The 23,393-nt window shown below is 42.0% G+C and overlaps 2 protein-coding genes across 4 annotated transcripts; both read right to left on the minus strand.

Moving 5' to 3' along the window:
- Positions 1 to 774: 774 nt before the first annotated feature.
- zbtb8a (zinc finger and BTB domain containing 8A) lies at positions 775 to 5,511 on the minus strand. 2 transcript variants are annotated; one of them, XM_079641157.1, is made up of 4 exons: positions 5,367 to 5,511; positions 2,848 to 3,725; positions 2,021 to 2,190; positions 775 to 1,832 (listed from the first exon to the last, which is right to left on the minus strand). In XM_079641157.1, exons 1-4 carry the CDS (start codon positions 5,447 to 5,449, stop codon positions 1,515 to 1,517), a joined length of 1,449 nt encoding a protein of 482 aa, XP_079497283.1. In that variant the 5' UTR covers positions 5,450 to 5,511; the 3' UTR covers positions 775 to 1,514. The 2 variants fall into 2 exon arrangements, with proteins under 2 accessions (XP_079497283.1, XP_079497284.1); XM_079641158.1 differs by having other exon boundaries at positions 5,109 to 5,511.
- A 474-nt stretch (positions 5,512 to 5,985) lies between these two features.
- On the minus strand, positions 5,986 to 10,019 carry gale (UDP-galactose-4-epimerase). Of its 2 annotated transcripts, none has more exons than XM_079694560.1 (11): positions 9,863 to 10,019; positions 8,943 to 9,071; positions 8,688 to 8,800; positions 7,902 to 8,015; positions 7,444 to 7,620; positions 7,254 to 7,367; positions 7,096 to 7,162; positions 6,925 to 7,010; positions 6,725 to 6,802; positions 6,397 to 6,511; positions 5,986 to 6,299 (listed from the first exon to the last, which is right to left on the minus strand). In XM_079694560.1, exons 2-11 carry the CDS (start codon positions 9,061 to 9,063, stop codon positions 6,235 to 6,237), a joined length of 1,050 nt encoding a protein of 349 aa, XP_079550686.1. In that variant the 5' UTR covers positions 9,064 to 9,071; positions 9,863 to 10,019; the 3' UTR covers positions 5,986 to 6,234. The 2 variants fall into 2 exon arrangements, with proteins under 2 accessions (XP_079550686.1, XP_079550685.1); XM_079694559.1 differs by having other exon boundaries at positions 8,688 to 8,803.
- Positions 10,020 to 23,393: the final 13,374 nt, after the last annotated feature.

The following is a 23,393-nucleotide window of genomic DNA, read 5'->3' on the forward strand; positions in this document are numbered from 1 at the left end:
ATAGCCCTTATTATAATAATTAATTCCTTAAAGTTGTAAAATGCACTAAAAGCCGAATCTAGATTTATTTTCTGTCTCCATTCATTCTACTGAGCCGAGAGTGGGAGCTCCGGGGGCGGGGCTTAAGGGGCGCATGCTTTGTGAGCGCACATACGGGTTCTTCTCATGGATGTATAGGTTCTTGTGCTCTCTGACAGCCAGGCATGATGGGTAATCTGTGACGTTTCGCTCTCAAAAAAGTTGGGCCATTTTGTCCTCATGCGCCAATGAGCAGCTCTCATCGGAAAGAACAAGGCCCTGATGTCACTTCTTCCTCGGGATAGAGGAACGGAAAGCACCGCAAGGTCGCCATCTATGGGCCGGGTCTTTGTATTGAAAACTCATTTCATAATATTTGTAATGTCCTTTATCATTTATTATGTTAATTGTAATTCGACCCCATTACCATATACGTTTAAGACGTTTACAAAAGCTACATCATATTCATACACATATGTTTTAATGCTTCACTCATGTTGATCTCATTTTTCTTGTAATCATTCACTCACTATTTGACAAATAATCTAAATGAATACTGTTTTCTTTACAATACTTTCGAAGTGTTCTAAAATCATCAGTGTGCAATGAAATATTGTCCATTTCGAATGCATATAATCTGCCTTTATTTTATTGTATTTTCATTATTTGTTCTTGTCCTTGCTATAGTTTTCCTTTTATAAGATTTGTTTAAACTCTCCATTTAGACAACAAGATGTGAAATGACACAGAACACAGTTGTATCAAAAATATCTTTAATGTGTCAAAAAGTAAAAAGAAACAGACAAATACATTACAATTGGTTTTATACCATAGTGCATATCATATTCAAAAATGATCATAGAAAAACTTTGTGACATTGGGAGGGAAAGAAAAGTCTGCTGTTGACTTTCCCTACAGTGAGCAGTAAAACAGCAGTAGAGTCATAACATGTCACTTTGTTTTGTTCAAACGCCAGCATTTATCAAAGCAGAAAGACTCGAAAAGTAGCAAAAGTGTTTTTCCATGCATATGAAAAAACTATTGAAAGAGTTATTATTTAACAATAATAGAGGCAAAGGAAACACTTACAATGCATGCTTTGGATACTGCATATATTTATGAAGTTTAACAAAAAGCATTCCATTTGTCATTAAGGTCAACTTCTCCTTTAAAGTAACCATTAACCGGTTGCATTTAACAAATAGGCGTATATATATATATATAACTAATATATCATAAATGTATATCTTTACATTACTTGATCACATATGTTATTCATAAATTATCCTGCATGGCTTCAGCACACACACACACACACACACACACACACACACACACACACACACACACACACACACACACACACACACACACACACACACACACACACACACACACACACACACACACACACACACACACACACACACACACACACACACACACACACACACACACACACACACACACACACACACACACACACACACTATATTTCACTCCAGCTCCTCGTCGCTGTCGTCCACTTGTTGGATGATGAGGTCGGCCCCCGAGTCTTCAGCCAGGTCATCGTCCTCAGTTACCATCCAGCTCCTCTTGCTGTCCCCCTCCTCCTCCCCGTCTACTCCCAACAATAGTGCCGGCTCCTCATTGGCGCCATCTAGACTGTCCATGGGGATGTCATCACAATCCACTTCCTGGATGCATGTGGTGCACATGCGGTATCGTCGTGAGCCCTCACACACCACATGCCCAGTGTCCTCCGTCACCTGACACTTACACTTCCTGCAAACCAGCTTCCTGGCTTGATGGATCTGTGGAGGAACAAAAAAAGTCAGAAATGCTGTTGGTGTTTCTATGGGGACGAGTAGGTGGTTGCAAATAATCTTTTGTTTTCAAACACTGAAGCACAGCCTGAAGTGTATGCTCACAATTTCTATGTTTCTAAAGCTGTTACATCAATACTGAATGACTTTCGCCTCCGGATTGTTAATAAACCTACCGTCTCGAAATGGCTCCGAAGATGCTCCAGGCGAGTGAAACGTTTATTGCAGGCCTGACAGGGGTACGGCCTCTCTCCAGTGTGGCAGCGTAGGTGTCGCTTCAGGTCTGCCTTCCTTTTCACCGTGTGTGTGCAGAAGGGACATTTGAAGCGCATAATGGGGTTTGAGTCTGCAAAGAGGAAGAGAAAGTGTTCAGAGCTCTTGCTTTTCGGTTGATGCAGCAACCTGCAACATAATCACAAAACCCAATATCCCCTGGGATAAATACAATTATTCTGATTCTTATGATTGTGATACAAGTTAGAATTAAGAAGGTCACTGACACTGATAAATGTTGAATAAGTTACAGAGATTACTTTTTTGGGAGTTCATGCTAAAAATATTTTTAAAATGGTCAACGATGACAAGAAATTGCATGACATCTGACTGTGTCTTGCTGTTTCGAAATTCAGTTACATTCGTTTTTTTATATAGAATATCTTTTTTTTTCCTGACATTTCTTATTTATTATATTAGTGAGAAGGAGACAGTACAATTGATAAAATGCAACAGTAAACCCTTGGCGGGATTTTTACCCATAGGCAGCTGTAGCAAACTAGCGTCAGCTATAAAGAGAACAATACTTGCATCAAATAGCTGTTTTCAGCTTGTCCATATATTATATTTCTGTCCGTATTTAACTTTCAATACATTAATAAATAATGCCCTGAATATGAAGAATTGGCTTATTTTGAGGTTTTCAATCCATGCCAGTCTGACCATATTATTCATTTTCCCACTTCTCTATAGAAATGATTGTCTTTTCCTTTCGTACAGCCCGACTCACCTCTGTTGAAGTGTCCAATTACACCCAAAATAGGTGGCAGAGTAGCATAAAGCTCCTCTGCCTTCTCAGCCTTTTGTGTCCTGGCCTCCTGCAGGTCTAGGTCCTCAGGTTGGTTGGAGCGATTGCTGTTGGACCCTTTCCTCTTAGTCCCCCCTTTACCTCTCCGGCGCTCTGATCCAGGCAGGGTGTACAGAGGATCCTGAGGGTCATGCAGGTCCTCTGACTCTGCATGGAGATCATCAGCAGGGCTGCTCGGGTTAGTCTTCATCACTGAGGCCGATGACTCCTGGTCTAAGTCTTTCCCTATAAAGCTAGATTGTGATCTGGAGTTGTCCCGGGTCCAGAGCGCAGGGGGTGGGCTGACAGAGCTGGGGCCTTGCTGCTGCTGCTGCTCTAATATCTCATCCCCTGCTACACTGGTGAAACTGCAGGTCTCAGACACGCTGAGGCAGCGCTCACTGTCTTCATCCTTCACACTGATCTCCAAGGAGGATTTGATGAAGTTCTTGCAGAAGTTTATGACATTGTTCATCTGTAAGTAGCTTGCTGCTGACATCACCTCGATCACGTTGTGGCTTGAGAGGTCCAGCTGGCCGGAGTAGATGAAATCCAGGATGACGGTGAAGGTCTCGGGGCTGAAGACGTCGAAAGTGGCATCAACGGAGTCAGCCAGCCCGTCCGGCCCCTGGGACAGCAGCATACGGAAGTATCCACTGCTGGCAAACAGGACGTTGCGGTGGGCCCTGAAGAGCTGACCCTCCACCAGCAGGTTGCAGTCACAGAAGAGCTCCTGGCGGCGCTGCTGGTTCAGCTGCTTCAGCAGGCTGCTCTGGTGAGCCACTGTGATGTCTGCCGCGTTGAACCACCTCTGAGGCTGCCTGAAGGAGACAACATGAGAGCACTCTGGGTGTGCATGCGGAAAACACTGTTCTGCAATAAATTAACAGATCATAAAGGCCTTGTGGAAACTAATAATGACAGTGACACTTCCATCTACATGATCCTGGATGAACAACCTAAGAGCCTATACATAGCCTACATGACAAATGTTTTGACTTTTACATATTACAGTGGAAAACATGCACTTCTTGAGTGTGTTCGTGGGACATCTGACCTGGCCAGCTGACTTTGATAAATAGTTGTGCTACCAGGCTAAATATTAACAGCAGGTCACACAGCAAACACACCAGTTTGACTACAGTGGTGTAGTGGGGATTTTTTTTACTGGGTGTAAGCAATGTCGATGCTCATGAACTGAACTGTCAACAATCCCAAACAATGCCACAAGTGCGCAGTGCACTCACAAAACGGGCAGACAGCAGGTCTACAGAAACTACCGGTATGCTTAGTCCTACTTTAGTACTGTACTGCAGAAAACACGTGCTGTGCTCAACACACACAGACTCAAAACCATGGACACACCGGCACATAAGTTAGGCTACATAAACAATTTATAGGCCTAAATTGCATAGTAGTTGCAATAATCACGCTTCAAAAAAATGGGGGCTCCAAATAATTGGAGAGACGGTGATCCCCCGCGTCCAACGACCACTACACCACTGCCAGTGACCCCCCCGTTGATGAAGCTGTCAGTTCTCCCCTGTCTTTGTTTCTGCACTGGACTATCTCCAGCTCCGCAAAACATCCGCCTACCTGACTTCATTCGGCGCTGTGATTGGATGCACGATATTTCAATCAAACTCTCCTTCTAATAGGCTACACCCGACTCTGGTCAGAGCATCGGGTGGTAAAACCCTGTAATCACCCCTATGGGGAGGTAAAGCGGGCATGAAAAATATCTGACGTTACAAACACAACAGACTTAAGGGAAGAGAAAATATTAGAGCATTGTAACTGGGCATGACATGCAAAGGTAGTACGAAAATGCCGCAACCTCATTTGCAGAATAGTTTTATTTTTTATAATAACCTATTTAGCCTTCCTCGTGTAGACTCTAAATTACACGCATGCATTTTTAATTATGCGATGCTTTCTGACAGGCTCCCCAGCGCCCGATAACCACGGTGCAACGCCCGCTTGCAACATTCTATACTGCTCCTCATGTCACACGAAACCAAGTCCAGCATGTAAACAGAGATATTCTCCCTTAATTCAGGTAGTCGACCTATAAAACGAAATGAGAGTGCTGCAGTCCTGCGAGAGAAAAGCGGGCAGCGGCGCACCAGAGCAGCCCAGTCTGTCCTGGAGCGACGCCCACTTCAGGCTCCAGCCAGCACACAATGGAAAAATAAGAAACAAACCTCCAGTAACTGAGCATACTGCGAACTGATAAATACATATATTCACATAGGGAATCATATTTGGGATAAGATGCGCTAATACACCCGTTTTCATCCTCGACGCCACCCCCACTTTCCCCGGAGGTCCGGAGCGCAGCGAGCAGCGGGGAGGATTTGCCTGCTGCCCAAACCCAGCGACTCTCTCCCAGGCGTGATGTGTCGGTAGGACCCGCTTACGCCCCACGCCGTTCAACCCTCAAAAGATCCATCGATACTCACTGGTGACTTGATTCACCCGGCGCCCGATAGAGTCTACTCGCCCCCAAGTCTTCCACCATTTCCGTTTTTAATTTCTTTTGCATTTTTCCGGTGCTCTTTTCTCCCTTCCAGGGTCCACAGTCAGGCACTTCCTGCTCAGCCCTAAAGACCGAAACCCGGTTAGAGCGACTGGAGCTCTGCTGACGTGGGTGTTTATTAACTGGGTGCCCGAGGGTTCAAGGAGCCATTTAAAGCCCTAGTGCCCGGTTTTAATGTGGTGTATGGGCAGAATATTGATATTGAACAGTGCCTTATAACATTGTGTAATATTTCTATAGGGATTTATAGTCTGTCTGCCCATCTACTGACCTATCATATAGCTTTTATTTACTGTATACAGTCTGCTTTGGCATCACTATGATAATGTTCCTTTGTGGCTCAATAGTGACTTTTCATCATATTTACAGACAAGTGTGTGTTTCACTGGAATATTGTTATGGTTTTGTTTTTTCCACAAACATTTTTTATTTTATCTCATATCGTATTCAGCACTGAAATCAGCAATCTCCCTTAATAACATCTAATTTCACAATAATTTGAAACAGTTAACTTTTATAATGGAGTGGAAATGAAGACATCCTTAATATGACAATTAATTTATTCTTTCAGTGTTATGGCTCACAGATCAATACATACAGTATTATTGGAGAAAACACCCATTGTTAATCTGAGAAATCAAACAGTTGTTCATTAGTTAATAGAGAATACATAGTATAAAACAGCTGAATCACATGTTGTTTATATGAAATGCAACAAAGAGGAAGTTGATGGTTTGCTTTGGCCCGATAATTTAGGAGGGGATTCAATAACAGCAAAAGTCTGAGTTGCATCAAGAGGCGGTGCCATCAGGAAATCCTGTGGGGTTCTTGGACTGCCAGCGCCACAGATCTTCACCTACACAGGTAAGAATAATAACATATATGATGGGGAAATATTTCACACAAAATAACTTTAAAATACACAAAGATATTTTAAGTGTAGCTGTGCTTACACATTCGTTCCAGGTCAAATTTGGCCTTCCAGCCCAGCTCCTTGTCAGCGAGACGAGGGTCAGCGTAGCAGGATGCGATGTCTCCTTCCCTACGTGCTGCAATTTTGTATTTGATCTATGGAGAGGATGCATTTTAATTAACAGAACAGGAGGGTGGTTTAGCCTTAAAAGGTGGGACCCTCTTAAATCATCTAACTTCACAATCAAAGTCAGCTTTGCCATCCTTTAACATGTAGTTTGGTTACTACGCCAAGTGAGTTTAATTACTCTCAGAAGACACAATACAATCACTGAAGACAATTCACCTTGGAAAGATGATGTCCCTCACCTCTTTCCCTGATGTCTTCTCCATAGCCTTCACCATCTGGAGCACAGAGTAGCCCGTCCCCGTTCCCAGGTTGTAAACCTTCGGACACAAACATATACGCATACCAGCACTCCCATACATACCTTCATGCTATATGCAAGTATATATATATATACAAGCAAATGTGTTTTGGAATGCTTTGCTTTTTTTCTCAAATGTACCTTGCAGCCACAGCCATCCTTCAGCTTCTTCAAAGCTGCTATGTGTCCTTTTGCCAGATCTACGACATGGATATAGTCTCGTACACCTAGAAAGAAAAAGGCAAACCTTGAGCCCTCTGCCCAATTTGCAAACCACAATTAAATCTTTTAAATGCAGTTATTTTCCATTACCTGTTCCGTCAAGTGTGTCATAATCATTCCCATACACACTGAGGCACTCTCGTCTCCCAACAGCAACCTATGAGGGGGATAAATTAAGCAATGCAAAACACATTGAGTATGCTTCCATGCTCTGATCTAGCTTTGTATTTGGCAGAGGGCTCATGTACCTGGGCAACATATGGCAGCAGGTTGTTAGGGATACCCTGAGGGTCCTCCCCGATCAGGCCGGAGGAATGAGCTCCAATTGGGTTGAAATAACGCAACAGCATTGCATTCCAGTCCTGCTGACACACAGGCGATAATGAGACACCATGTGCACTGTATATGTGTGCATGGTTTCTGTCTTCGGATAAGTACCTTCTCAGCTTTACAGTGGTCCTTGATCATCTCCTCAATGAAGTACTTGGATTGGCCGTAGGGGTTGGTGCAGCCGCCCACAGGGTGCTGCTCGTCGATGGGGAGGCGCTGAGGGTCTCCGTACACTGTGGCTGAGCTGCTGAAGACCAGATTGTGCACCTTGTGAGCCTGCATCACCTGGGACACGCGCAGATGCAAAACAAACACGGCACACACATACAGTCAGCCACTTAAGTACACACACATACGGAGTAAGTTTGGCAGACACAGTGAGCTCCACACATTAAAAGTTCTGAAGGGTGCAGGGTTAGAATTAGCCGACTCAGTGTCAGATGAACACACGCTGTCATGCACTCTGCAAACAAAGAGGAAGTGCAAATAGAGATCAGTTCAGAAATGAAGAGGGAAGTGCAGGCTTAATGGAGGACAGACGTGTCAGAAAAAAAGTTCAAACTGACCTCCAGCAGGTTCATAGAGGCGGTGAGGTTGACTCTGTAGTAGCGTAGCGGCTGCTCCACAGACTCGCCAACAGCCTTCAGACCAGCAAAGTGCATCACCGCACTGAAGGAATGCTGCAACACACATCCATGTTTAGTCAAGTATGACCAATGTGGAAGGACATATTTGTAACTGATATGCCCAAGCATTATGTCACACTACCTATTTTCAGTGCTGTCTGAGCATTTATGGTGGCCAGCAGGGACATTGTTTGGTAAAAAAAATAGAAAAGCAGACTAAAATTTTAATTGTAAAATGTACACTCAAGACAAGGTTTTCAAGCATTACCTCAATGACATGTTATGAGCTGATCTAAGAGCTGATTGATGAGCGGAAAATACCTGTACATTTAGTTGAATTTAGGTTTAAACTCACATTTTCTGTTTTCGATTAATCAGCCATTGAGGTGAACAATTTATGAATTTGTCCAAAAACATTGTCCAAGAAAAGTGAAACATGCCTATTATTTTCCCAGATCCAAAGCTGCCATATTAAACAGAATTATATTATGATTATATATATATATATATATATATATATATATATTATATACATATATATATATATATATATATATATTATATACATATATATATATATATATATATATATATGTTTGTAATTTCTTGCCTGAAAAAATTACTAAAACATCAAACTAGTTTCGTCTCTCAACTGAGAAAGCATTTAAATAAGTAGCTGTTCAAGTTTGGATAAAATGAATAAATAACCTTTAATATCTTACTGACCTTTTTGAAGAGTTTCTCCAAGCCAGGTTGGTCCAGAAGATCTAGTTCATGAAACTCAATGCTGGTGTCCAGGAACTTCTCTATCCTCCGTATGCTTTCTGGCACATCCCCCTCTCCTCCATAGACAACAGGTTGCACACACAAAGAGAGACACACACATACACACACTTAGCTTTATATTATGACTTTGAATTGCGAACTGTAGGCTGAGGCACTAACTTTTTATCAGCCTGTGTTTTCATTAAGGGAGTTTACCTCTGACAGCGTTACTGAAGTTATCCACCACGACTGGATGGTAACCCGCTTCGATGAGCTCCACCACACAGTGACTACCGATGTAGCCTCCTCCACCTGTGACCAGCACCTTCTCTGCCATTCTCTCACCTGTCAAATACAACACACAATCACAAACATAAACTCAACCATTTAAAACCCTGTTGTGATTATTCTTGTTTAAAGCACAATGATGTGAAGGCAATCTCTAGACCTGCTCTGGAAGAACAGGATATTCTTTAAACTGAGTAAGTTTGAAGAAATACTTTAGAGCCACTGTCCCAGGGCAAGCCCAAACCTGTCAAGCCACATACAACAATTATTGTGCCTTAACCTTGTAACGTCAGTCGCTACTCACTGTTGGAAGGTATTTTAATCCTTTGAGAAGGTGACCTTAAATAAACTATAATGTACTACTACGTTGCTTCGTAAAAGTTGTATGAATGACTATCAATAAAAACCTTAGCAAATATATAAAGTACAGGCCCCTAATGAGTGCTGAGTCCGCTTTAACATAAACCCATGGACATTTAACTTCTTTCCATCTAGGCTTAATCAATAACCTAATACTATGTCTCCTCACTAGTAACATACACTCTAGGCCAAATCCTAAACACAGTTTTTCCTCAGTACACTTTTGTGTTCTGTGTTTTGCATTTTTAGACTGTACATTATAGCTAAATGTATTATTTTCTGTATAAGATTAGGCACAATCCGAATCAACACGTATTTTTTTATAAACGTGATGTCGTCGTCGACCCACTGCATCTATGTCAGTTCTACTAAGGATTAACAACTTAAATGTAGTCTAACCCATTGAGCAAAGGCATTAATTTGTGACAAACTGTCAGAATGAGAGCACATCCCACAGAGAACTGAAGATGTCAGCGAAAAATACTTACTTAATTTCCCGATAAGAGAGTAAATAGTAGTTCCCGGCAGAGTATCCTAATAAAACAGACCCGGAGAAGCAGGAAAAGTGTGTGTAGTGACAGAAATAAGTTGTATCTGTCATTTAATTGAGTGAAGTGTTTCCCCTGCATATCTTTACTTCCTGTAAAACGTGGAAACAGCGATAAATTCACGAGTAGAGCGCAACTTCCTATATATGCCCTTTCAAAATAAAAGCAGACGCATTCCTACATTGGCACCGCAGAACATTTAATTCACTTAAGCTTTAACTGTGATATAAAGTTATATATGTGTTATAATACCATGTAGGTAAACAAACGCAACATAAACCACAACATGTTATAATATCGGCAAAACTATAGTTTCAGCTTTTATTTTGACGTATTAAACGGATTCACCATACTGCTCATCGTGCGCTTCATGGTATTTAATCACTTTGACGTTGTACGTAAGAGGCTCACATGGCGTGACGTCAGAACCACCCTAATAAAGCTACGCCCTTGCCCATACAAACAGAGAGGTGATAGTGCTGTGTGCAGACCAATACACACAGGATGGGAAGGGGAAAGTGCCACGTAACTTAACAAATTCAGTCCAGCACATTTGCAAATAGTAAAGGGTTTAGGCAGCAATGCAAGTGCAGTTTAGTAAAAAAACTACAGATACTTGAATGTATCCACACAAAAACATGTTTAAAACATACAGTAGGCTATATGTCATTATGTTAATACATATAAAAAGTATCACTATGTATATGTACAAAGTTAGATGTTTTTTACGTAATTGTCCAAACTCAAATAAAAGTAAATAAACAAACAGAGAAAATATGAATCACAACATCCAAAACGTATGTAGCCTTTTAAAACACCATATTTCTAATGAATTATCTGACCTTTTTCTCTATTTCCTATGATGACATATGCAATTTGAACTGATGCCTTTTCTGTTGCCTTCAGATCCTAATGTGTAAATCATGCATGTGAAATATGTGTTGGCATTCTTATGTTCATAAAGACAGCTGTTTTTTCCATTAAGTCTGTATGCAGTTCAGATTTAGCAGGAGTCTTTTATATTTTGTGTCATTTCTGAAGGCCACTTGCCAGTCCTGCCCAGAGACACTGGCACATAAAGAAAGGCGGCAGAATTGTGAGCAAAGAAAGATTAGACGAGTTGGATACCTTAGAGATTAAGTTTGCTCTCTCCATTTATAATGCAGTCTCTTTGTTATAGAAAGGTCTTGGAGCAGATGAAGACATCTGAAGAGGGAAAACACATCAGCAGTGGTACACAGTTATAAACAGGAAAACCAATCCAACCATTCAGAAGAGGAACGAGAAGAGGAAACCGAAGGAAACATTTCAAACTGAGAACAACAAGTCAGAGAACAACATGTAACTAGAATTGTCATCTCTTAAATACATTTGGATCAGTTTTGAAACCACTCTACAGTTTTATTTTGGGTCAGCTGTGTGTTTTAAAATGTATATGTCAGGAAGCAAACCAGCAACTCTCCCCCTAGTCCTGATCTACTGTGTATGCTGTGGGCAGTCTTCTAATGTGGATTGGCAGCAGTGTGACCCGGATGGGGCTCAGATGGCAGCTGTGAAGTGGGCCTGGTCTCCAAGACGAAAATGCAAATGAAGAGACACAGGGCTGAGCCAGATCCGACATGTGTGTGTCAGGAGAAGGGTCCAGTATGTGGCTCAGATGGGCGGACCTATCCGAATGTTTGCCAGATGAGAGAGGTCATGAGCCAGCATAAAACCACCCTAAAGCTCACTGGAGGAGGACCTTGTTACTGTGGTTACTGCATTATTTTCTTGCACAAGTCATCAGTCCAGGAATGATTAGATTCAAATTCATGTGAAGAGTTGTCTTGTTACTTATTAACTTTAGTGATCCTAGTTTTGAACCTTGAGGTACTCCTTTTTTTGCTGCATCCCCACGTAACCTTCAAAGCCGCAGAAACCAGTTCAATATACACAGGGAACGACATTGTGTTTTTGTGCGAGGCCTAAGCCAACCATCTGTCAAACCTGAGCTTTGGCAAAGACACGGAGTGACAATTTCCTGCCCGGAGATGATCCACACAGCTCTGTCCAGGTTTAATACGTACTGCTGTTATCAGTGTTTACTGAACGTTTCAGTAACAGTGTATCTGAGGCTGCAGAATCAAGCAGAACCAAAACAGAAAAACTGACTCAAAATAAAACTAACTGCTGAGTCACCAGATAATTAATCGAATGCAGGGAATGATCCAATGTCCAGGAACAATGTTTTCACCTATTCTCGCCTTGCTGCCTTTAATGTGGTGTTCCCTGGTAAAAAAAACATAAGCTTTTTCTGGAGCGCCAATCCCACCTCCACCTGTCTCCAAGAAATGTCAACCATCATTTCATTTGATTTAAGTGATACAAACAGATACAAGTCACCCCTAAAGTAAAGCCTCAACCCATTCTACCTGCTTTCACGTCTCCACCCAGAAAACGTAGGGTACAGTACATTCGTACACTGAGGAAAAAAGAAGGAGATGGATGGAGCGAGAGAAGGTGGGACCATCCACAGGGTCTCCATCTGATTCTCTTCATCTCTCTCCACCTGAGGGCCAGTTAATCCTCCCCTCATCCACGACTCCCAGCTGGATACACTGGCTCCTTCTGAATGGCAAGCTGCATTAACGCCGAGGAACCTTCCCCTGCTGTCTGTTAGTCAAAGCTGATTGGAGATTAATGGCCTGCGGCGAAAATACAGCCTTCCATCTCATCTCAAATCACTTTCCGCCCCTTTATCTCTCCTTCTCTTCACTTCTATATCTTTTAATCCCAGCTCTCCTCCTTTTCAATGTCATCAACTTTTGCTTGCCACTAAATTTTTGACTCTATTCAGTTATCTCTTTTTGACAGATAAATGACAAGAAGGATGAAGAAGCGGAAGACTAAGTAGAAAAAATAACCCCCCCTCCTGAGTGGAGCCAGAATGATGTTATGGGGGCATTTGTCCTCCTGGTGTGGAGGCTTCCCTTCCCCTGCTAATTACCTTGTACAAACTCGAATCTGATACGGCGGATATGAGGCCCAAACACAATTATTGTGGGCTAACAAAGAGATATTGAGATTCAGGGAATGAGGGAGAGACTGCAAGTGAGATAGAAGGAAAAGCATGCGCATGGCCATGCATGCACACACACATACAGTGACCACATGCGTGCACACACACAAGCATACCCCACCCACACACACACAACCACTTGTCCTTCCCCTCCATTCCCTCAGATAGGCTAATGTTATTACTGGGGTAATTATCCTCATTAGTGCTAGCAGCTGTAGAGAGCACATTGCTTGCTGTTCAAACTCCACCCCAAACCTTTCCGTCTTCACATCCTTCTTTGTATTCCCAAGATCTTATTTCGAGACTTTGTCTCCATCCTTTGCATTTAGTTGTAAAAATAGAGCCCCATCAAGTTACCCCTACTTGTTAGAGGGTTGCTAATGTGTTCATGCTTGCAGCACTGACCACAAAAAGCTACATTAGAAGGCTCAGCAGTGTGCAAAAGTAGAAAAATGGCTAAAGTGCATTTATAAATTAGTTAATAGTTAACTTAATTGGATGTCATAAAACAAGGATCCATCTCTCATTCCACCTGCCGGGCTTTTGGATTTTAAAAACTGAACACAAGATGGCACTGTTTAGTCAAATAAGCACTTTACTGCTCTCCAGTGACTGTGCTCATACGGTACGTTGACAGCTACATCTATTTGCACTGCTCTCTATTTGCTTCATGTATTCTCTTATTTACATCCCTCTAAGCAAAATCCGTCGCCAAATGTTATTAGTTGTCAGTCTTTCCATTTTGGATACAATGACACTTCCCCACTGAAAACCAGAGAATACAAGTATTTGCATAACTAAAGGTGTTGCCTTTTATATGAAAGCCTTCTGAAAATGAATCCCTTCACCCCAATGCGCTGTGTGCATCTTTACACACAAATTACGAGATCAACAGCTGAAACAGGCAGCTTTGCACGCAGCCTTCCCCCCCGCTCTGTGAGATTGCCTTTTGTTTTATTGCCAGGGGCTGCTGAGGACAGTAGGTAACCTGTATACCACTAAGCCCCGCATCAGGCGCTAAATGTCATGCATAGCCTGTTTTTATTGGCTGAAATGGCCTGTTGTACCCTTCTCCTTTTTCCTGGAAGCCATTGTTAAAGAGCTGGTTGTTAACGTGGCTGACCAGATGGGCTCCTTCTCCCACATCAGCTCTGACTGAGGGTGTTTACCATGCACTGGGCTGTGGATAACAGGTGAGACTGATGCTTTTCAACCAATCACTGAGCAGCAGATGTCTGGCCTCTGCCTGTAAACCTTTATTTGGCATTTGGGCCTTATGGGAGTGGGTTTGATAATAACACGGAATCAAAGTGAATACTGTTATATGTTTTCCACATGACGCTTTTATGTGAAATGGCCATGCAAGCTATGCTAATAAGCCCCTCAAACTCCCTGAACCCAATATCCTGAATCCATTTTCTGTCAGAACCTTCAGATAAATAAAGATGAAATATCTTTTGTGTATGAAATACTTCAAATGAAAAACATCCCTGCTATTTATTTTCCCTTATTCAAGTTCAGACCTAATTTCCAGAGATGTTCCCCAGTCCCTTGTGGGACAAAATGTTTCAAGCATTAGCTGAGCAAACAGCGGACATTCCTTTCCCTTTTCCAATGCAGCCCATCTTGAATTACTGCAATTATTATGGCAACAACAGAAGGTAAGGCCGGGCCTGGGATGGTTGAGGAGTACTCTTCTAAAGCTCTGAATCAATCTGCCTTAATGGATGACCTGTGTCGAGCATGCATGTATGGATTAGTTTGTCTGCAGCACCTGTCCCTGCTCTGTCAACAGCAGATCAGGTTACTGGCCACACATTCACCTGGCTGACACAACTTCCTGTGATTGACAATACGCCGGCTTTTGTGCACTGCTGCTCTCACAATATTGACATTGAATGTACAATTATGAAACAGGTGATCTTAAAAAATACTTTGGATATAGAGAGTTTTCTTTTCCTTTCAATTAAAAAAAAATCCATATTGCCACAAACAATTCCATCTGTCTCTTCGGGCTCTTATGAGGCCTTTCAGGTTGATTAAGGAATTAAGCTTCCAGAGCGACCCACTGAAGCAAGGCTGTAGCCCAGCTTAACATCCTCCCAAGGACAGCTTGTATCTGATCTGAACTGGGAGACAAAGCGCGGCGGAGAATAGGAAGAATCCTCTCTGAACTTTGCTCCAGAGTAGTAAGATTTAAAGATTATATTATCAAAGATAAGTCTTTTTTTTTCTAGTCAGATAACATTAATATGCATATTCTAGGATATTTAAAAGCGAACTGGGGATTTGGAACAGTTGACAGGATACCTTATACCCTAAAGTCTTTGTTCTGCTAATCAGTTTCCCAAAGCCCAATATGGGGAAACTCCCCTTAGATTTGTAAGAACATTTTTTGTTTCAAATGATCAAACCAGCTCGCTGGTGCACTCATGTAATTATTAACCGATGTTCAAACAGACTATGTGCCTGCATGCGAGAGGTAAACTGCAAGGCTCCACTTGAGACCATTCATATTTGAGTCTGGAGTCAGGAGTCCACAAATGGAAATATCTACATATTTCCTCCAGCTGGCACAAAGCCCCCTCTGCCCGGCCTTGTACGCCTCATGCGGCCTTGTTGCTGGTCTGAATTCACTGTCATCTCCATTATCTCCCTGATGATGAAATGATTAGCTATCAACCGTTATGCTAACCACAAAGCTGGGCGGTGATGGATGGGCTAAGTCATAGACTCTGGCGGTTGGTTTTGGGGGCTTTGTCTTGGATCTCTTGACACCTTCTATCTTGTGATCCAAGCAACCCCCCCATTGCCTACAAACAACCTCAAGTTCCCCCCACCAGCTGCCTCTGACCCCTCATCATAGCGCTGCCTATGCTTGCCATGTGCTGGGAGTCAAAGGTTCCCACCTATCGCTCATCAGAATGGAAGCCGTCCATCTCCTGCCCCGCGCTCTAAATCACAATCAATCTTTTGGCAGACAGAGATGGATTGGGACATCCACGACCCTGTACCTTTCATGGAGCTCCCCCCGCCCTCCTCCACCCCCCTCCACCCTCCAAAGGGCGGCTGTCACTGACAAATAATAGAGGTGATGCTATAGGAGGAGTGAGCAGGTCAAGTCTGCCGGCCCTGGAAGGAAGTTATCACAAAGCAATCGAGGGGCATTCCTTTCTCTTCAGAAACAACAGTGACAATGTCTAACAGCATGTCTGACAGAAGGACGTGTGGAGGAGAGGAGACTTTATAATAAAATTTAAATCCATCTTAGGCAGGAAACATTTTTGAGTGATGTGCGGAATGTATTCTTGTATGAGAGATGTCAAAAAAAGTTCACAAGTCTCACGTTTAATGTTAGATTTATTTTTTGCTAATGGGATACTTCAGAGGAGAGCAACATAACTGTACTTAGGCAATGTGCTATCATTTAATTTAGGCTACCCTTAGGTGATAGCATGTGCTTTTATTCAGACTAATATCTGTACTTCAACCGTCTCTGATTCTTTAACACAAGCGTTTCAGTAAAAGATACATGCAAGAAATAATCAGGCCACCATATAGCTCGGTTGGTAGAGCTGGCAGCCAACATACTGGGGTAATCCCCAATTGGAGGACCCATGTTCGGAACCATTTGCCGCATGTCATCCCCTCTGTCTCCCCATGTTATATCTATAACTGTAATAAAGGCACTTGTTACCCAAAAAACCTTTTGAAAAAGAATCAAACTTTGCCCAATGTGTTAGGTAGATGTCTATTAAATGTCAGTCCGTCCAACAAGCTAAATGTTTGGCTAACCAGTAAGGCACATTATATGAGAAAAGCTTCTTTTAACCTTAACTTCATTTAAATGAACTAGTTAAGTCACCATAGCAGTAGCAATAACGAAGAAAGTGCAGCCGTGTTGAAATGCCATGTTATAATTTTAAGTGGCCTAGCTAATGTTAATGCCAGCCAATAGTAGTTAGACTAGTAAGTTAGGTGCTGTATTTGTTTCTCCTCATTTTACAAATGTTACTTGCATTATGTTAATCATGCTTATTAAAATGAGGCGTGTTCGTCAAACAGTGCTTAAAAGCTATGACAAACTGAATTTGCTTTACCTTACAGAACTAATAAAGTGTCAAGGTGTGTCTAAATGTACCAAGATGTACAACGTCCTCTAAGAAAAGTAATCCATTCCATTTGTATTCAGATTCATGAACACCTGTCTTTTGATGATATTTACATATGTATTATCAGTAAGCTGCCTTTGTCTCTGCGTCCCTTTTGTCCTCTTCTCTCACAATAATACAATCTTGACATTGTGCCTCACATCATCATGTGTGTTTGAAGAGTTGCCGTCTAGTGCTTCCTGATTTACTTCACAACAGACTGAGTGATTGCATCATTCACATGAGCATTGACAACAAATATCATTCAGACATGTAAAAGTCTCCACAATGCCATAACACGATGATTGGGACGTGAAAGATCTTATTCTGTATTCACCGCCGAGGGCTCGAGGAGGATCATTCACATGTAGATGTGTCCTTCTGGAAGTGCCTCAGCTATACAATTTCCATTTAGATAAGGTGTATACACAAATAAAGAAAGGGCATTGGGTTCTTCATTTGATTAACTAATCATAGTCTTTGTAATTCCACTCGGAGAAGGGCAGTGCCGGGCTGTGCACCCTGATTAGCCTATACATGATTGCTGCTGCTGTGGCACAAATCAGTTCAAGTAACTCAACTCCATACACAACGCAGTGGCTGTGATTAAACAGGCGATTAATACGGAGAGAGTTTCTGTCTCTCTAATCCCTTCTCCCGTTGTCTAGATAGCCACAGTGTAGTCCCTGATCAACAATAACTGAGCACCACAAGAATTGGAGTGAGAGGTGATTAGGTCTTTAAAGCTCCCTGGAGTGCGCATGCAGGTTGTTTGTGATTAGCTCGAATTTAGAGGTACATTCTGTCCTTATTGCCTCTTGCCTGAGCTGGGAATTCATTATCTGATGCTTAAGCTGAGGGGAGTAGAATAAGTAACACACATACAGCCCCCAGGACTGGTGTAATATCTTTAAGTGAGACCGGAATAATCCACGTTTGTGGCACTAAACATGCCAAGTGAGGAGGCATCCTGTTCACAGCATGTTGACTAACCCCACACAACACTCCTCAACCTCACGACTCAAGCCTCAAAGTGCTTTAACCCTCTTTCCACTTCGCTGCTAGCCTCTTCATGATGTGCAGTGGTGTCTGTGTGTCATCTGAAGGCTGTACAGAAACTCTACAGCCCCTCTCCATGACTGATCTCTTTTGATAGAGCTCATTATGCAAACTGCTCCCAACTCCCACCGCATAATTAGTGCTTAATTAATTTGAGTGAAATCTTTCATCTGTCTGTGTCCGGCCAGCTCCTTCCTTCCATTTACAACATGATATTAATTTCAGAGGGGGGAATGGTAGCCCAGCTGATGAAAAGGCTGATATAATTAATCAAGTACTGTATCTTTTTCCTTCATTTTTCTGCAGGAATAATAATAAGTGTGATGAGCAGAGTCTGATTAACCCTATTATGCTCCCTAATTAGGGTGATCATTTAATAATCAAAGAAGCAGCACAATTAAAAGAGAATGCAAATTATGCCATCTGATGAAGAGAGGGCCAATTCTGGAAATTCTTTGTTTGGAAAATGCGGCATTCCAATGTCAAAGGCCAAGAAAAGGTTTCTTTTCTTAATGCACACAATGTGTCAAGGATGTACTTACACACTTGAGCTCCACATTTTTCATGCATTCTTTGGTACATTTCTTCCACAATGTCCACAGAAAGGAAATGAGTGACTGCATTAAAAAGGCATAATAATCACAATGTCTTTCCTTGCTAAGAGTTCAACGAGAAAATAAAAAACAGTGTTTTTTTCTGTACAGCAAATATGAAACTGAAGCTAGCAGCCAGTTAGCTTAGCTTAGCATATAGAAAACATGTGGAATAGCCTGGCGAGGTTTAAGTCTGCCTTCAAGCACCTATAAAACTCGCCATTTCATTTTGGTTTGTTTAATCCATCTAACCCCTCAAGTGTAAAAACCTTGTGTTTTTTAAAGAGTTGTGTTTTTAAGTTCCCTACTTTAGCACTGCTAAAAAACGCTATAGCATAAAACTGCCAGCATGGCTTCTAAAGCCCTGAGTGAGTGTGTGTAGAAGCACCTGCCATGACTTTATGACGAGATCTTAAAATTGGTAACCTTTTTCAAACCAAATGATGCTTGCGTAACTGTATTTAGTTTTCATATTCTTTGATTTTTGTTATAGCTGTTTGCACGACAATTTCTCCTAGGTACAATAAAGAACCCGAGAACCGTCTATTTCTTGACCAGGACATCTCACTTCTTGGAGTCATTCTCTATGAGAACTCAACGTGAAGTTACTTTTGAAAGACACAGTCACTGTTTCCAGTCTTCATACTAAACAAAGATAACTAGCTGTCGTACAGACAGTTAAAGGTGACCTATCATGCAAAATGCACTCTTGTACGTCTTTTATACATGAATATGTGTCCCGGTGTGTCAGGGAACTCACCAAGTGTCAGAAAACACAACCCTCTCTATTTTCCTCCATACCCAAATCTCTAAAAACGAGCCTGCAATGGAGCTGATACAGACTGATCCAGATTTGAAATATCTCTGACGTCAGAAACAAGGAGCTCCGCCTATATGGCCAACTCTCCACCTATCAGGGGAATGAGAGGTTGCCGTGGCATGGTAACATGACGCTCGTGCCTCGCCCCCCTCCTTTGCAGGGGGGCGTGGTCAGCTGCAGCTCATTTCTCACAGAATAAGCCCTTGTGAAGACAGGGCTGGAAAGGAGCAAATAGAGCGAAATGAGGCATGGCTAAAATCCATGATCTGTTTGGTATTTTGAAAAAAGCACTTCACAGACATGTTTTGTATAGGTATGGCCCTACAATATATTATTCAAATATAGTATGATAGGTCCACTTTAAGTGGAAGCGTTTTGAACAAATCTATTGCAAATAAGCATATTTCCCCCAAATGGAAAACTACTCTTCATCAACAGAATGTACGAACAAACCTATTTAAAAGGACACATTTCCATTCATGTGAGTCACAATGACAGAATCGCATCACTCGGGCGCTTAAAGCCACTCTGAGGGCACCAACTTGTATTTCCCACTGGCCCTGTGTCTTTTATAGAGCCCGAGGCACGACAAAGTGGCAGCTGCCAATGTAAACTCCAGGGCAGAAGTTCAGAACCATGGACAGCAACCAGCCTTCTCCAGAGAGATCACGCTCAGTCGACAACCTTCCACAGTCAGAGCTAGTGTTTCAAATATAACATTGTGCAAATTAATTAGGGGAACAAGAAGATTCTGCATGAAAAGCTTAGCAATGTATCTTATGTATGAATTAGTGAGATAAGCTGACTAATAGTTAAAGGCTATGAGCAACACGACCACTGTGTAGCTCCATATGTCAATAGATAAAGGATATGGCCCATTAGGTCTGCCAGAATCCATCGTTCATGCTCCTAGATAATACAGCTGCTGTCTACACTTTCATCAAGATAATGGTGACCTCATACATGGAGTCTATGAGCAATGGCCCTGATTTCATTTTTCTCAGAGAATCCATTATCAATATCATTACATCTTCAGGGAGCCAGCGAGCAACAGAGGATGGACCTTTTTTTTCCTTTCTGTTGTGTACTTGTGTGAGAAATGTGTTGGTTGTTAAGCCAAACGCCTGTCAGTAAAATCCTTTATATGCTGGCTTGTCTTGCTACAGTGTGTGTGTGTGCCTCCTCCACTTCATTGTATCTGTGCAGTGTGTGCGTGCTCTCGTGTGTGTCTACATGAATGTACCTCAATTTACTCCTCTTCACCCCCATAGTGCAGCTGCGCCTCAGAGGACTCTTGTGAAGTAATTGAATGAGCCGGGGCAGGGGGAAACCTGTGGCAGCGAATGTGGTGCCCGCTGGCCTTATTATCTGTAATACGGCAGCCGCTCTGCCTGCACTTTCTCATCCGCTCATGAATACCGAAATGAATGTGGTGGACGTCAGAGGTGAGCGCAGAGGGGAGAAGCAGGGCCCGAGCCGTTTTAATCAGCTCCCAGATAGAACAATCACTTTATCCACCTCCACAGCTCAGAGGTGAATTAGTGTTTAACATTCCAGGGCATGCTTTCTGACAGGGGACTCCACCCCAAACAACCAATGGACTGCGGAGATTATTGAGAGACACTCTGATGTTTTTTGATGGTTAAATTAGAGCTAAACATGCCCCTGGGACTCTAAGCTACTGATATGCAGGAAGACCTCTGTTCAATAAGAGGCTCTACATGAGAAAAGATAATCTGTTGTTGTGCCTTTGAAGCATTTGTTCACGTGTCTGTGCACACATTACATGAGATTTAACCAATAGAACAATCTATGGTTTTCCCCGGGGTCATTAGCAACCTTTTTGAAATCATTGATGTGGCATTTTATATTCTTTTGCAATGCATTGTATAATGCAAAGAGAACATTATATTTGCCCGCTCCACAATACCTTTTCATTAATGACATGAAGCCATCAGCGTCATTGTCAAAATGACATCAGGGACATTCCCAGTCAACACCAAGTTCCAGTAGTCATAAACTCAGAGATACACCACTTTACAGGGCTTTTGATAGTAACCTGGTCTCATGGGCATCTTTCTAAAGTACACTTTAAAGTCTAGACACTGACCTCTGTGTGCTTCTCATGGCCAAACAGGCAATTTCCCCCATTGATCTCCTGGATGCTACAGTCAGACTTCATTTCTAGAGGCTCGCTGCAAACTGTTCACTTTTGTTGCTCTGTTGTATTTTTACAGTGAATGCAACGTTATCTGTTTTCTGTAAGAAACCAGTCAGTGGAAATCAAGACTGTGTGACCCAAAGGCGGCACACAATTCAGTAGAAAACATGTGTACAATGCTGGATAAAGCTTTTCACCGTAACCATGAATCATCTTGATTAAATTCCCATACACTTTTTTCAACTGTACTCAAACCTTTCTTGTTTATGGCAATGTATTAAAATGCCAAGCAGTGAATTGTTCTGACAGAACAACAGCAGAGGCACTCCATTGTTCTGCCATGGCCTCTTTTCTGTAAGTTAAACATATTGAATGTATCCGCCCCCGGATCAGCTCCAAAATGAAATGGATTTTGCCTAGTCCCATGCTACACCTATCCATTTGTTTCCATTATTTTGCTGACAGACAGACAGACAAATAACACTGAATCTAACCCTATTCACAATCATAACCTCCTTAGCAGAGGTAACAAACAATATATTATAGTTAACCCAAAGCTGAGATAAATATAATAATAATAATAATAATGCATTTATTTTATAAGGCGCCTTTCAAGGCACTCAAGGTCGCCGTACAACAAGGTTAAAAACAATTTTTACAAACATAGTTAAAAGCAAAACACAGTTTAAAAACATAACTACTAAAAACATACAGCTTGCAGCACAGGTCAGCCATACGCTTGCCTGAACAGGTGGGTTTTGAGGTGAGTTTGGAAAGTGGTGATAGTGTCCATGTTTCTAATATCATAAAATATATATAATATAATAATAATATATAAATATCTTACTATATGAAGATTCATTCACACTAATGAGAAAGTAGAGTCATAAAGATATCTGCCATAGTAACTTAAGAGAATAGAAGATAACAGCAGAACTGAGTCACCATGCCCCTGTAGAAATAGTTGGAATGTGTTTTGGACAAGCCCATTACAACTATATTTAAAAACCAATCACTTCATTAAACTCTGCCACTTTTGTTCTACTGTGTCATTGTTCTGTTGTTGTTGACCGCCTGCTCTCAGTTTCAGGGACAAAGGCTCGAGCCGAGGCTGTGCTGCGTCCACAGCCAGCCTGATTAAATCTGGGTCCCTCGCTGGCTCTCTCCATGGTGCTGAAAGAGCCCTCTATCAGATTACAGGCAGCCAGAATAGGACCTCAGCTAATCCATTACAATAATTGATTGACAATGCATTGAAGGTGGCCATGTAGTGAGCACCAATTACAGTCATGTCCTGTTGCACTGTCAAATTGGCAAAGCACATGGAGCAAATCATTCATCTGGGAAGTACAGGAGCTTTCTGTACATGTATGGCGAGAATAGAGCTAATCCAATTGTTGGGAAACAACCAAAATGCTCCACTGCTCCCTGGGTAACGCTGTTAATGTTTGACAGAATCATGCTGGGATGCCAGCAAAAAGATCGGAGTAAAATGCCTTGAATACTGAAGGAAAACTTTTCAGTCTGCTCTCGGAATTCATGTTTCTTCCTGTAGGTGGTGCAATAAAGTAAGAACAAGGCTCTGAAGCTAGAAGGTCAGAAACAGATCAGTCTTTAACTCAAACTTCT

This window comes from Notothenia rossii (genome assembly GCF_949606895.1).
Source record: "Notothenia rossii genome assembly, chromosome: 7".
Taxonomy (NCBI): domain Eukaryota; kingdom Metazoa; phylum Chordata; class Actinopteri; order Perciformes; family Nototheniidae; genus Notothenia; species Notothenia rossii.